This window comes from Branchiostoma floridae, chromosome 4 (assembly GCF_000003815.2).
Source record: "Branchiostoma floridae strain S238N-H82 chromosome 4, Bfl_VNyyK, whole genome shotgun sequence".
In the NCBI taxonomy this organism is placed as follows: Eukaryota; Metazoa; Chordata; class Leptocardii; order Amphioxiformes; family Branchiostomatidae; genus Branchiostoma; species Branchiostoma floridae.
This window is the reverse complement of record NC_049982.1, coordinates 2,009,413-2,022,356: the sequence shown is the minus strand read 5'-3', so window position 1 is coordinate 2,022,356 and position 12,944 is coordinate 2,009,413. Positions and strand designations below refer to the sequence as shown.

General features: G+C 41.7%; 2 protein-coding genes across 2 annotated transcripts in view; one reads left to right on the top strand and one right to left on the bottom strand.

Annotated features, from left to right (window-relative positions):
- The window catches only part of LOC118412967 (UHRF1-binding protein 1-like), a 50,382-nt gene extending 45,500 nt beyond the window's left edge, over nt 1-4,882 (bottom strand). Inside the window, 1 exon segment of the mRNA XM_035816060.1 lies at nt 4,720-4,882. Within this exon segment, the coding sequence (XP_035671953.1) occupies nt 4,720-4,763 (44 nt within the window). The 5' untranslated portion in view covers nt 4,764-4,882.
- Nucleotides 4,883-6,159: 1,277 nt separating this feature from the next.
- Nucleotides 6,160-11,463, top strand: LOC118412966 (putative GPI-anchored protein pfl2). Its single transcript, XM_035816059.1, has 5 exons — nt 6,160-6,766; nt 8,689-8,808; nt 9,442-9,615; nt 10,728-10,901; nt 11,339-11,463. The coding sequence occupies exons 1-5, from the start codon at nt 6,160-6,162 to the stop codon at nt 11,461-11,463; spliced, it is 1,200 nt and encodes a 399-aa protein (XP_035671952.1).
- The last annotated feature ends 1,481 nt before the right edge of the window (nt 11,464-12,944 follow it).

Here is a 12,944-nt window from a genome sequence, read left to right as displayed (position 1 = left end):
TTCAGTGTGCTCAGGGATATCTTATCCACAGACAGGCCTTTAGTAAACCTGCAAAACAACAAGGACAGCTTGGTTTGTTTGTTTGTTTGTTTGTGTTTATGTTTGTGTTTACCAGTTCCCCCTCTCCTTTCAGTGTGCTCAGGGAGATCTTATCCACAGACAGGCCTTTAGTAAACCTGCAACACAACATGGACAGCTTTGTTTGTTTGTTTGTTTGTTTGTGTTTATGTTTGTGTTTACCAGCTCCCCCTCCCCTTTTAGTGTGCTCAGGGAGATCTTATCCACAGACAGGCCTTTAGTAAACCTGCAACACAACATGGACAGCTTTGTTTGTTTGTTTGTTTGTTTGTTTGTGTTTATGTTTGTGTTTACCAGCTCCCCCTCTCCTTTTAGTGTGCTCAGGGAGATCTTATCCACAGACAGGCCTTTAGTAAACCTGCAACACAACAAGGACAGCTTTGTTTGTTTGTTTGTTTGTTTGTTTGTGTTTATGTTTGTGTTTACCAGCTCCCCCTCTCCTTTTAGTGTGCTCAGGGAGATCTTATCCACAGACAGGCCTTTAGTAAACCTGCAACACAACATGGACAGCTTTGTTTGTTTGTTTGTGTTTATGTTTATGGCTTCCTAGGGGCCAAACATTATTATGAAATAGGTTATTACAGTTGAAGACTGTGGCCACACAGGGATCGAAATACTTTTTTTTTGGTACATGCAAAATTGCAAGTTGGCAAAAATTTTACGTGCAATTTGAAAAATTTACATGCAAAATACAACTTAGGCCGCGATGGCGACGAGTATCGCTAGCTTAAATCGGTGAATTTTGATTACATCTAGTTAAGTTACCAGAGAAAGTTACTGGCAAAAACAAGAAAGGATAAAGACACACAGTCATACATTTGTCTTTTTGTCTGACTCTAAGAGTAGGGGGTCTAATTCCTCAGTATTTTTCCAATAGGCCAGGTATTTTCAACATGCAAGATTGCAAGTTCAGAATGATTTTACATGCAAATCTCAAAAACTATATGCAAATTGCAAGTTATGTTTGTGTATTTCGAACCCTGCCACATGTGATCCCTGGTCAATCAGAATTTTTTGCTTGCCAGAGGATCTGCTCCCGAGGGTAAGGGGGCATAGGCCAGGGCATGAGGGCGCAGCGCCAGTTTCCTTGTTTAAAAAAATCCCTGTAGTCGCTAACGGATGGACCATCAGCATGTCAGTTATACCCAGGGCTCAAAATACTGGGTGCATGTGCACCCAGGTGCACCCAGAATTGGAGCTGTGCACCCAATTTTTTTCTGTGGGTGCACAGGTGCACCCAAATATTTTCTTAGGTTTATGTATGGAAAGATGTCAGTATACTAAGTAAACACCATATTCTTGACATCTATGCAGGGCTCGAAATACTGGGTGCGTGTGCACCCAGGTGCACCCAAAATTGGAACTGTGCACCCAATTTTTTTCTGTGGGTGCACAGGGTGCACCCAAATATTTTCATAGGCTTATGTATGTTAAGATGTCAGTATACTATTAGAAGTAAACACCATATTCTTGACATCTATGTGTTAGAAAAAAAAAATAAAATGACTGTCATAGTACTTCCGATTTCTAAGGGCTCCGTTCAAATTACTAATAGTAGGTTTGCAATTAAGTTATTCTGATATTCTACTTTATTTTATGTGGTGCACCCAAAAATATTCTAGGTTGGGTACACCAGTGCACCTATTCCGAAAAATGAAGTTTCAGCCCTGTATACCCCACCAGCTGACTTGGGCAGCGTAGCCAACGACCCCATCATGGCGGAACTTTATCTCGTAACGACACCCACTGGAAGGATTAGGACTCAGTCACTTTCTCGGAATCTCCCACTGCGCGCTGCCGATAAACTAGTACTGCAGCAAGGTTTGAATCGCAACCTGGAACGTACGAACCCTTCTCCACACAGGCTGTGACACTCTTCTGTCACATGGCTCTACGCACCACATGCAAGAGGATGAGTGAAGTGAAGTGAAGTGCGTGCTCTTTACTTATACTGATTTTATTTTATTTATTTGTACATGAAGAATAAAGTTAAATATCGTATAAAAAAATGTTCGAGAAAGAGGGCGAAACCAAAAATAGGCTTATACAGGCCCTCCTCCTAATAAATACTTTTGAATGGGAAACAAATGATAACAAATCATACATAAGTAGCAATTGAATGATATTGATAAACAGGGCTCGAAATACTGGGTGCATGTGCACCCAGGTGCACCCAAAATTGGAACTGTGCACCCAATTTTTTTCAGTGGGTGCACAGGGTGCACCCAAATATTTTCTTAGGTTTATGTATGTAAAGATATCAAGTATACTAGTATACATCATATTCTTGACATCTAAGTGTTAGAAAGATAATGAAAATGTCTGTCATGCTTAAGAATTTGATAGCTTGTAACTAATTTTTGTCTGACATTCTACTTAAATTTAAGTGGTGCATCCAAAAAATTTTTGGTGTACCCAATTCTTTAAGCTGGGCGCACCAGTGCACCTGATCCCAAAAATGAATTTCGAGCCCTGATAATCAACAAACTAACCATACTCCATATAGCAACTAACCATAACTACGTCACAGGGTATGTTACATGTACCTCCTAATATGGTCACTTCTTCATTTTGTTCTTTCACATCTTCTTTGACCTTGGAATATCATTATTATTATTATTGATTCACCGATAAAATGAATCAATGACGATACATGTAAGTATATCAAGTTCTCCAGAATTCTGGGAAACTCAGCGAGAATTGCAGAGAAATTTGGAACACTTCCAGAATTCTGGGAATTCTCCAGAACTCTGTTTGAGATTCCCAGAAGTCTGAATTAGGCCATGTTGATCTCATTATATGGATGACATCTGTGCATCAATTCTCTGCTGTTTCTAGAATGAAGAATAAGTTTTTAACCTGTTACCATGTTATCGCACAAAGCAGTTACAAAAGAAAAGGGGCACATATATATATTTAGTGCATTGCAAATATTAATATTACATGTATATTAGAAAATGTCTAGTTATCTTTATGTCATAGAATGCTAATGTGATGTCATTTCTCTATAACTAGTATAAGGTAAAACTAAAATAAGAAAATGTAAAAGGACAAAACGAGGACTCTATGCTATTGTTTGGTTTATCATATTCTGTGTGTTCAGACTTCAGTCATAGATTAACTAATGCCCTGCACGATCAGGAAGCAGTATATGGCTCACAACATGAGTTACTACTGTACGATCCACATACAATATACATTGTAAAAGTATAACAGTACTAGTAGGCGTTTGATGTTGGTTCAAAGCCCACAGTCCCAGGGTTGGAGTCCCCTTATATGTTTATGAATATGAAAATTTTGTATGTCATCAATTTCCTTCTAAAATGTTCTCAGGTGAAATTCCTAGTTTACATTTGGGATGTTCCTTGCATTAAGTGTTAAAAATGGAGGTCCTATGTTTGGGGAGAGCCACACATCGAGCATGTACAATGCAGATGAACCCACCACACTTATGCAGTTATGGAAAAGATTAGGGGTCTATCTCAGTAGGAGTGAATCAAATACAGTGAAAGCCACTTAATTGCATACCCAATTTGGCAGCGAATTCTGTTATCCAGCGTGTACAATAATGCGAAGTTACCCAGTTGGACCACACAGCCACGGGATGTGGGGATTCCGTGCAATAGACCGAAGTGTGCATTTATCCGACGTGCAATTAACTGGCTTCCACTGTACCTAAATGTCCAGATATGCAGCTTGTAAGTTCTTCAGTACAGTCCTGGTGTTGTTTTATTTTTATTTTTAATGAATATTTCCATACTGTGTCACATGTTGCATTATACTGTTGATTTATGGAAATTTTTGGACAAACCCAATTATATACATATATCACCAAAGGCCAAACCTCCGTTTGACCCACCTGTCAGATTTCAAAGTCACAGAGTTGATAAATCACTAATCTAGCAGACCCCATACAAAATTAATTACACCAACGAGGCCCGGGCTGGCTACATTTTCTATGACGATGTTAGAGACATGTGTTAAAAATCCCCTCATAACTGCTGACGCTGGTTCACCTTTATCCAAGGGGTAACCTATATCCATTGTATTTGGTGATACCAAGTCAAAGGATGGTGGTGTTGAAATTATTGCAATAATTTCAAAGCGATATAGTTTCAAACCACCCTCCAAATTCCCTTGATTACATATTCATATATCACTGAGTAAATACAACGGATATAGATTAACTCCGGAATAATATCACAAGTAAATCTCACAGCATTACCTTTTTTTCTGTGTTACGTTTTAGTTTGTTTATTTAGACATATCCCAGATAATATCCCACGTCAGACATGTAGGGGAGGGGAACCCGAGGTAAACACCCTCCAAAATCACCTGTTCACTAACACATGACAAATACACAAACTTCTGAGGACAAATTAAATCTGATTCGGGCGGACTGCACGCTGAAGGCTTTTGCTGGAGTCCTGTTTGTGGTGGGAAGTAGCAAAAGACTATAAAACCAGAAGTCGAGCTCTCCAGATCAGACATTATCATCCACTTTCACTATCTGCACCTGGTTATCTCACATTCACACTTACTGTAATTCATTTGCCGACAGGGCGTTGGGATTATGGCGCAGAAAAGGTAGGATAGTGGCCAAACGGAGGCCCCGTTTGAAGGCCTGGCTTTCGCACTTACTTGGAAAGGTGCTTTAATATCTTCTTCTTGATGTAAGACTCCATGGTCGTGTGTCGGCGTGCGAAGGGAAGCCAAACTGTGCCGCTATGTGATGAAATCTCGTGTCACCGCCGCCATCTTGGGCATTCTGACCGGACCGGCATGCACCGCGGGAGGGGCGGTACACGCAGCACGTGCACCAGCGACACCTGGCGGCTGTGCCTGAATTTACATGGACTGCTGAAAATCTCTTCAGCACCAAGGACATTATATACTGGTAGGCACTATACAATATAGACACTATATAATATAGACACTATATAATGTCCTTGTCAGCACCGTGTGAAACAGTCAAATCATTAACTTTGCTCTAAGAGGCGTATAACGCTAGATAGCCTTTATCCGGGGGTAACTTATATCCGTTTATACCTCTCTCTCTATATATACATTGACCAGGTCGACGGACGGTAGTTTGAAATTGCAATGTTTGAAATCTTTTTGAAATACTGCAATTTGAAACTACCCTCGTCCGTCGAATTGGTATCCCAAAATTGAAAAAAAAAAAACACATCTATTTCAAAAACGGATATAGGGTACCAGGCAGAGAAAGGTGACTTAGCGTTACATGTAAGCGAAACATTTGAGAAATTGTAAATCGCGCAAAATTATGACACATCAACAACAACAGTGGTTGGGGCAACAGAAATGTAAAACAGCGAAGATAATGAGAAAACATCTGCATCACAGAAAACGTTTTCTTTATTTGATCTGAGAAGAAAGAAAGAAAGAACCATGATTAGCCTTCTCGCTCAGAACTGCCTCGTTGCATAAGATGAATACATTATGCGTTCAATGAATGAATAATTGCCAGATTGGCTGAATACTATGAAAATGAAGAAAGATTCTCAGAAACAGAATATTTTGATTACAGAATAAAGTGACTTTAATGCTCTCTCAGGTATAGCGTATAAGTAGTCGCTTGTAATTATCTGAGTTCACTGTTTTGACTAGTGAGTTAATGTACTTTCTAACCGACATGTATGGTAAATGCGCAACTGAAAAAAGCAAACAAACTTCGAATGTACAGGATAGTTGATTATAAGGCTACATACAAAGGAGAACAATGTATGAAAATTAAAAATCTGAACCTAATCTGATTTCATTATTAAGAAGTCCAACGCATATGCCAGACTACGCTACTTTCACCAACGTTTGTTTTGTCTAAGTTGTGACCAGTACTTAGCTCGGTTGGGAGAAAATGTACAATAAAGACCTTTAATTCATTTATTCTATCATGTATAACATAACATGTAAAGTAGACACAAATATAAATATAAAAGTCTTGAAAGGAATGCAATAGGCATAGAAAATTTATGAATTTCTTGACGTGTGCAAACAAATTTGATTGTCTACCCAGAGGTGTTGGCAGGTCCGTTTGGCTGCAGCCCGGCTAGTTGGGCCATGTCCGGCAACCTGGCGAGTACGGCCAAAAACAGCAGCCTGGCTAGTACGGCCATAGACAGCAGCCTGACTAGTACGGCCATAGACAGCAGCCTGGCTAGTACGGCCATAGACAGCAGCCTGACTAGTACGGCCATAGACAGCAGCCTGGCTAGTACGGCCATAGACAGCAGCCTGACTAGTACGGCCATAGACAGCAGCCTGACTAGTGCGGCCATAGACAGCAGCCTGACTAGTGTGGCCATAGACAGCAGCCTGACTAGTGCGGCCATAGACAGCAGCCTGACTAGTGTGGCCATAGACAGCAGCCTGGCTAGTACGGCCATAGACAGCAGCCTGACTAGTGCGGCCACAGACAGCAGCCTGACTAGTGCGGCCATAGACAGCAGCCTGACTAGTGTGGCCATAGACAGCAGCCTGACTAGTGCGGCCATAGACAGCAGCCTGGCTAGTGCGGCCATAGACAGCAGCCTGGCTAGTGCGGCCATAGACAGCAGCCTGACTAGTGCGGCCATAGACAGCAGCCTGACTAGTGTGGCCATAGACAGCAGCCTGGCTAGTACGGCCATGTCCGGTCAGAACGAGATGGACAAACCCGAGGGTACAGGTAAGGTTAACGTCACATTTCCAAACCGGGGCCCGACCAGGCTGTCTGTGGAAACGAAAACTACAAATGTATATAATGTCCCCGAGAACTACCCGGCCGTTCCCCGGTTTGGAAATGCGACGTAAGTCTGATGAGCTAATTAAGATTTTCTTAAGATTTACTTTCAAGATGTCAACCCGATACCAGACTGTAAGGTTTCAGGAAATCACCTCACTTCAACTGTGGTGGCTTCTTTCCCGAGCTTGGGGGTGGCTCTTCTCAAAACGGGACAACGTCCTTTCAGAAGGACGTCACCGAGACTATGCACTCATCAGCATCCGAGTGAAGTGAGGAAAGTCGTATCTTTCACAATCTCACAAGGGTACAAGATCGGTAACATATCAGCGGAGTCGAAACCTGCGCCTCTGGGTTCTGACCCAAACATCCTGTCACTGCCCTTACGGAATTCCGTGGGTTGCTATAGAAACCCTCAGATTCTCACGCAGTTTCTGGACTTTCCCCCGTCATTCACTTTTCCCGTTTTTAAATTGTATTTTTGTTTACCCAGCATTGCCTGAAAAACAGGTTGTTATGTACCTGAGTGTTACTGCTGGTAAAATAAATAAACTGAAACTGAAACCGTCAGGACATTTCCCCATCATGCTTCTTGCACAAATTTTGAAGAAACATTATATATCTTTCTCGTTCTGAACCCTTAGGGCCTTCTTGAGTGTATATTTCATTGCTTGGAAAGCATTTTCAGACAGCTTGTAGCGGCAAATAGTTTCCGTTGGACAACAACATATCTTATTTCCATATGATTGTTGGTGATTACACTTCCAGTCGGTCCGACTCACTCGTGAATCCCCCAACATAAGTTGATCCTATCTTTTTTTTTTTAAATCCACAAACAGTCGTTTTTTATGTTAGAGTTAGGTTTAAGTCTGCTCATGTACTCATACAAAGTAACTAAAAGTGCCCACGAGAGGTTTGAAACATGTGTAAATAACCAAGATGGCGGAGCCGGCAACGGGAAAATTTCTCGTGAGCACGAGATGATCTAACACCTCCCACGCAAGCAGCTAGGTTTCGGAGCTTTTGAAGGTTGCCGGGCGTCGCTTTCATATGTCTGGTAAACAGCCAGTCCATGCTATGCTACCGTCTCCTTGGGACAGTCGTGAATCAGCAGGAATCAAGCAGAACCAGCCGGATGAAGTATTTGCAAAATTCATGCCACATTCGGACGGAAATGGACCTTTTACCTCGAGCTCTTTACACGAGATTCGGAATGAGTAGGAATGGCTTCTGAATGATAATACTTGTATATTCCGCTTCAGTGAATGATAATACTTGTATATTCCTGGGTATGCATTGCATGTTTTTGTGTTCAGGCCGGTTCTCCATCCAATGAGATGAGAATGTTTCGAATAATGTTGGAATGCCTTTGTATGCGGTGGTACCGCAATTTGAATAGTTCGATATTTCTCAAACTAAGATGCACCTTGAAAGCTTTGAGCATGACGAAAACTTACCGGTCGATCACAAGAATGCAGGCACAAATATCAGGAATGCACTACGAATTCAAAGGAATATATATACTAGGAATTTTAGTCAGACTGCTTTTCATTGAGGTCATGAGAGAATTGGCAAATGGCAGATGAAATATAGCAAAGATACAGATCACATTGACTATATAATAACTGGACCACCAGTGATCTGTTTATTGGATTGATATCTAAACTTCATCTTCTCTACATTTCACTGCATTGTTAGGGTACAAAAACCTGATTTCAACCGATCTGTTCGGAGAAAGGTAGTGGATGCTATCTGAAATGTTTTGACCGTTTCAAAAATCATATTTGGTGGCTTGGGTAATTTCTATTTGGCACACACATCATATGATAAAACCCTAATTTTTGTGTTCTAATTTCGAACACTTGCAGGGGCGGAGGCCGAGGTCCCCTGCCCGATGTATCAAGTTGAACCTGGCATAGCTACCGAGGTCCCCGTGCCCATATATGGAGATACCGAGGTCCCCTGTGACTTGTATGGAGAAACACTAGGTATGAACTGTTTACGTATATAACACTATTTCGCTTTTATCCGCGGATAACCTCTATCCGTTATTGTTAAAATAAAACGGGTATTTAGAGATGTCAAATCGACACATTGTGGCCGATGATGTTATCTATTCATTTATACGTTTGGCTTACATTATAGGTAGTCAAGGTTGCCCACTGACTATTTTAAAGGACTGGTATTGGGAGAGAAATACAACATACATTCAGAAACATGTGAAGTAGAATGGTACACAAAATCTACGAAGTATAATACACGGTATATACACACTGTTATTGACAGTTTAGCTAAACATTTTGTGGCGTCGCAAGTACTACCTCCATTGGGTTTTACACAGAGAACACCCAACCACACCCTCCCACCCCATCAGCGAGATCCAGACCTTTGTCTTGAAGAAAGACAGAGAAGAACCTGCACGTGCTAATTCCTTGGTGGAATAGATAGGTAAATAAATAAAAGTCACATTTGCGTCCTTCCATGCACATGAAAGGCACTTGGTGGAGGGAGAGCGACATGTTGAACAGTTTGTTCAAAGTTCAAAGGCGCCGTAAAAAAGGCATGCAATAAAGATCATTATCATTAGTTAAATTTTCTTTATTTTTAACCAACATGTCCAGGAAAGGAAGTCGCATCCAAAGACAGGACTAACGAGTGTTTAGAACCGATCTACGACGTCTCCTGTAACAAGTCGCCTCGGTCCAGTATTTATGTCGCTGAACCGGACATGACGCAACCAGGCGGAAATGACGTCACACCTGAGGTCTATAGTACACAGAGTCAAGCCGAACCGGGTAGGACTTTCTTCCATAAGCAAGGAGCTTTTATATAAGATATAAAAGCTCCTTGCTTTAAGGTGCACTCTCACTGCACTTGCGTCAAGTTTGCGTCACGGGGTTCGTTCACTGCGTCACTGTTTCGTTATTTTCTCCGATTCTTTATAATTTAGATATTTTGCAATACGTAAAAGTATATCAAGTGGAACCTGGCATGGCTACCGAGGTCCCCGTGCCCTTATATGGAGATACCGAGGTCCCCTGTGACTTGTATAGAGAAGAACTGGGTATAAATTGTATAACATTACGTATATAATGCCGTCATAGTTTCTATCAGGCTAGACTAGTATACTGATGTAAGTAGTTTGTAGTTGTTAGTTATACGTAATTTGCCATACATTGTACCTGTTACAATCGTTGTGCAATAAACTTGACTTGACTTGACTATAAAACTATTTCGCCTTTATCGGCAGATAACCTGCATCCGTTTTTGTTGAAAAAAACGAGTATTTTGGGTGTGAAATCTGAAATCAACACATGGTGGCTCTAAACAGTAATATTTAAGATGTTTAGAAAATATTTCAGTTTGAAACAACATTCATCAAGTTGATATCCTAAATATCTCTGCTTGTTTTTAGATGCAACATATATAGGATACCCCCATTTGCGCCATTTGTATATCTATTTATTTATTCGTTCGTTAATAGCTTTAATTGTAGGCAGCCGTGGCTATTACAAGGGACTGGTGGGAGAGAAATACAAAATACATTAAGAAACATATCAAATAGAGTAGTATATAAAATTTACAAAGTATAATACATGGTATATACATGTGTTATTGACTGTTTAGCTTCACATTTTGTGGCGTCGCAAGTACTACGTCTATTGGGTTTTACACAGAGAACAGACTTTTGTCTTGAAGAAGCTGCACGTACTACCTCCTTGGTGGATTGAAGTCACATTTGCGTCCTTCCACATGAAAGGCACTTGGCGGAGGGAGAGCGACATGTTGAACAGTTTGTTCAAAGGGGCCGAAATGGGGTCTGCCACTCGCCATAAAAAGGCATGCAATAAAGATTATTATCATTAGCTAAATTTTCTTTATTTTCAACCAACATGTACATGTTCAGGCGAGGGGGCCACACCCAACGGCAAGGCTAGCGAGTGTTTAGAACCGATCTACGACCTCTCCTGTAAGAAGTCGCCTCGATCCAGTATTTATGTCGCTGAACCGGACATGACGCAACCAGGCGGAAATGACGTCACACCTGAGGTCTCTAGTACACAGAGTCAAGCCGAACCGGGTATGACTTTCTTCCTTAAGCAAGGAACTTTTATATAAGATATAAAAGCTCCTTGCTTTAAGGTGCACTCTCACTGCACTTGCGTCAAGTTTGCGTCACGGGGTTCGTTCACTGCGTCACTGTTTCGTTATTTTCACCGATTCTTTATAATTTAGATATTGCGCAATACGTAAAAGTATAACTTAAAAGACCGACAAATCCAACAAAAGTAAGAAAATTCGTTTTTCATCTCTGATGAAATTCGTTGAGTATCTTTCGAACCCCGCAGTGACGCAAGTGCAGTGAGAGTGCACGTTTACTGTACCATTATTGGGGTTAGCTGCGTCTTTTCGTTTCTTTCCTAGGCCTTCTCTCTTTCTTTCTCTCTTTCTCTTTTTCTTTCTTTCCTTACTTTAAGCTGTATTGCTGTGTAACAGTGCTATCGCCGTTGTGTGCAGTGTCGTCAGCAGAAGCCGCAGCAGAAGCCACAGGGATGTCATCAGAAGCCGCAGCGCCAGACGTGACAGCTGAAGCAGAAATTGCCGAGTTCCCCAACCCCATGTACCAGGCGACGTCAGGTTAGGGCCGTCTCTTCCTCCGTGAAAGAGATATTGTATTGTTGGGTCTATTAGGTTACCTTTGCCACGAACATGACATTTCCGCGGACGGGTACGTGTGTGAGCGTGAGCTTACTTGTTGGTGAATAGCAATGGCAAGCTATAACTCAAGAAGTCGTGGATGGATGTTAATGATATTCGGTACGTTGTCAGGGGTGGGCGAAAGGAACATTATGGCCCCAACAGTTGTCTATGGCACTGCAGTGGAACTTCCGGTTGTTGCATCACGTCTGTTTGATTGTACTTCTGCAGTATGTATTTTTCTTATGCTAATGATAACAGAAGAAGAGCAGGGAGTAAAGATTAAAGTTGTCATAATAACAGGGAGGTGCAATGAGTTCAGAAATTTTACTTCTTACTTTCCCAAAGAGCATCATGTTTCGGTAGGGCTCGTGTGTGTATGTGTGTTTGTTTGTGTGTGTTTGTTTTTGTGTTGTTTGTATGTATGTATGTATGTGTGTTTGTATATGTGCATGTGAGTGTGTGTGTCTGTGTTCCTGTGTGTGTGTGTGTTCATTTCTATGTTTCTGTGTGTGCGAAAACATCATGTTGAATTTCTGCTCCGCTAACCGATAGTTATGTTCGCAGGGGCGGAAGTCGCACCTAAAGACGAAGAACCCACCGGCGAGACCGTGAGCACTTACGAGGACCCAGACGCCGTATATGAGGATATGCCAGGTTAGGATGCGTCTTTACCTTCCTGAAATGGGAGGTACTGTTGTACATGTAGATCCGGATTATTTGTCCTACCATGCGCCACCAATTGAGAATAAATGCTTCACCTTTACATGTTTTGTGTTGCAGATGAGGACGCTCCACCGCGTAAAAAGACAGCCACCGACGGGGATGGACACACATCCCAACCACCAGCTGATCAGCCACGCCAGGGCATCCTCTATAAACACCGTAAGGCATATATGACGAAAGAAAATGTGTCATGTTTTGCAAGTAGCCTTTTTGTAACTCACAATCCACTGCTCACTGAGTCCAAAGACTGGAGGAGATTGTTCAAAATTTTGGGAAGTACAGAAGTACTGTTGGCATCCATCTGTCTCGGAAGACAATTGTAGGCAGACAAGGGTGGGTTGGGCGACCCGTCTGCCTGGCTTGCACTTGACCTTTGAAGGTGCAGGAGGGGTGTGCACTTTCTTCTCCACCCTCTCGTCTACTGGCGCACTATAATAATAACAAGTTTTATTGCAAATTCTTGCCCGTGGGCTAATTGCAGGTAACATACAAGATTCAAACAGTGTAAAATACAATATCACAAGTGCCTACTCTAGTCTAAAACTAGTAAAAGCTAACTCTAGTTCCTGGGTTATTGGGTTTGACATAAGTCTCACAGGGCCAAGAACTGTATGTCACGTGTAAGACGGCCCCAGCAGATGCAGAATTGTTGTTTGGAGTTTTCGACCAAGGATGTTAGGGGTTCCTCCTATTCTTGACG

Bases quoted from the DNA above. Each gene is read 5' to 3' on its own strand.
- LOC118412966 (XM_035816059.1), top strand. From the start codon at position 6,160: ATGTCCGGCAACCTGGCGAGTACGGCCAAAAACAGCAGCCTGGCTAGT. The intron at 9,616-10,727 runs GTAGGACTTTCT...GTACATGTTCAG, and splicing joins ACAGAGTCAAGCCGAACCGG to GCGAGGGGGCCACACCCAAC. The intron at 10,902-11,338 runs GTATGACTTTCT...CGTTGTGTGCAG, and splicing joins ACAGAGTCAAGCCGAACCGG to TGTCGTCAGCAGAAGCCGCA.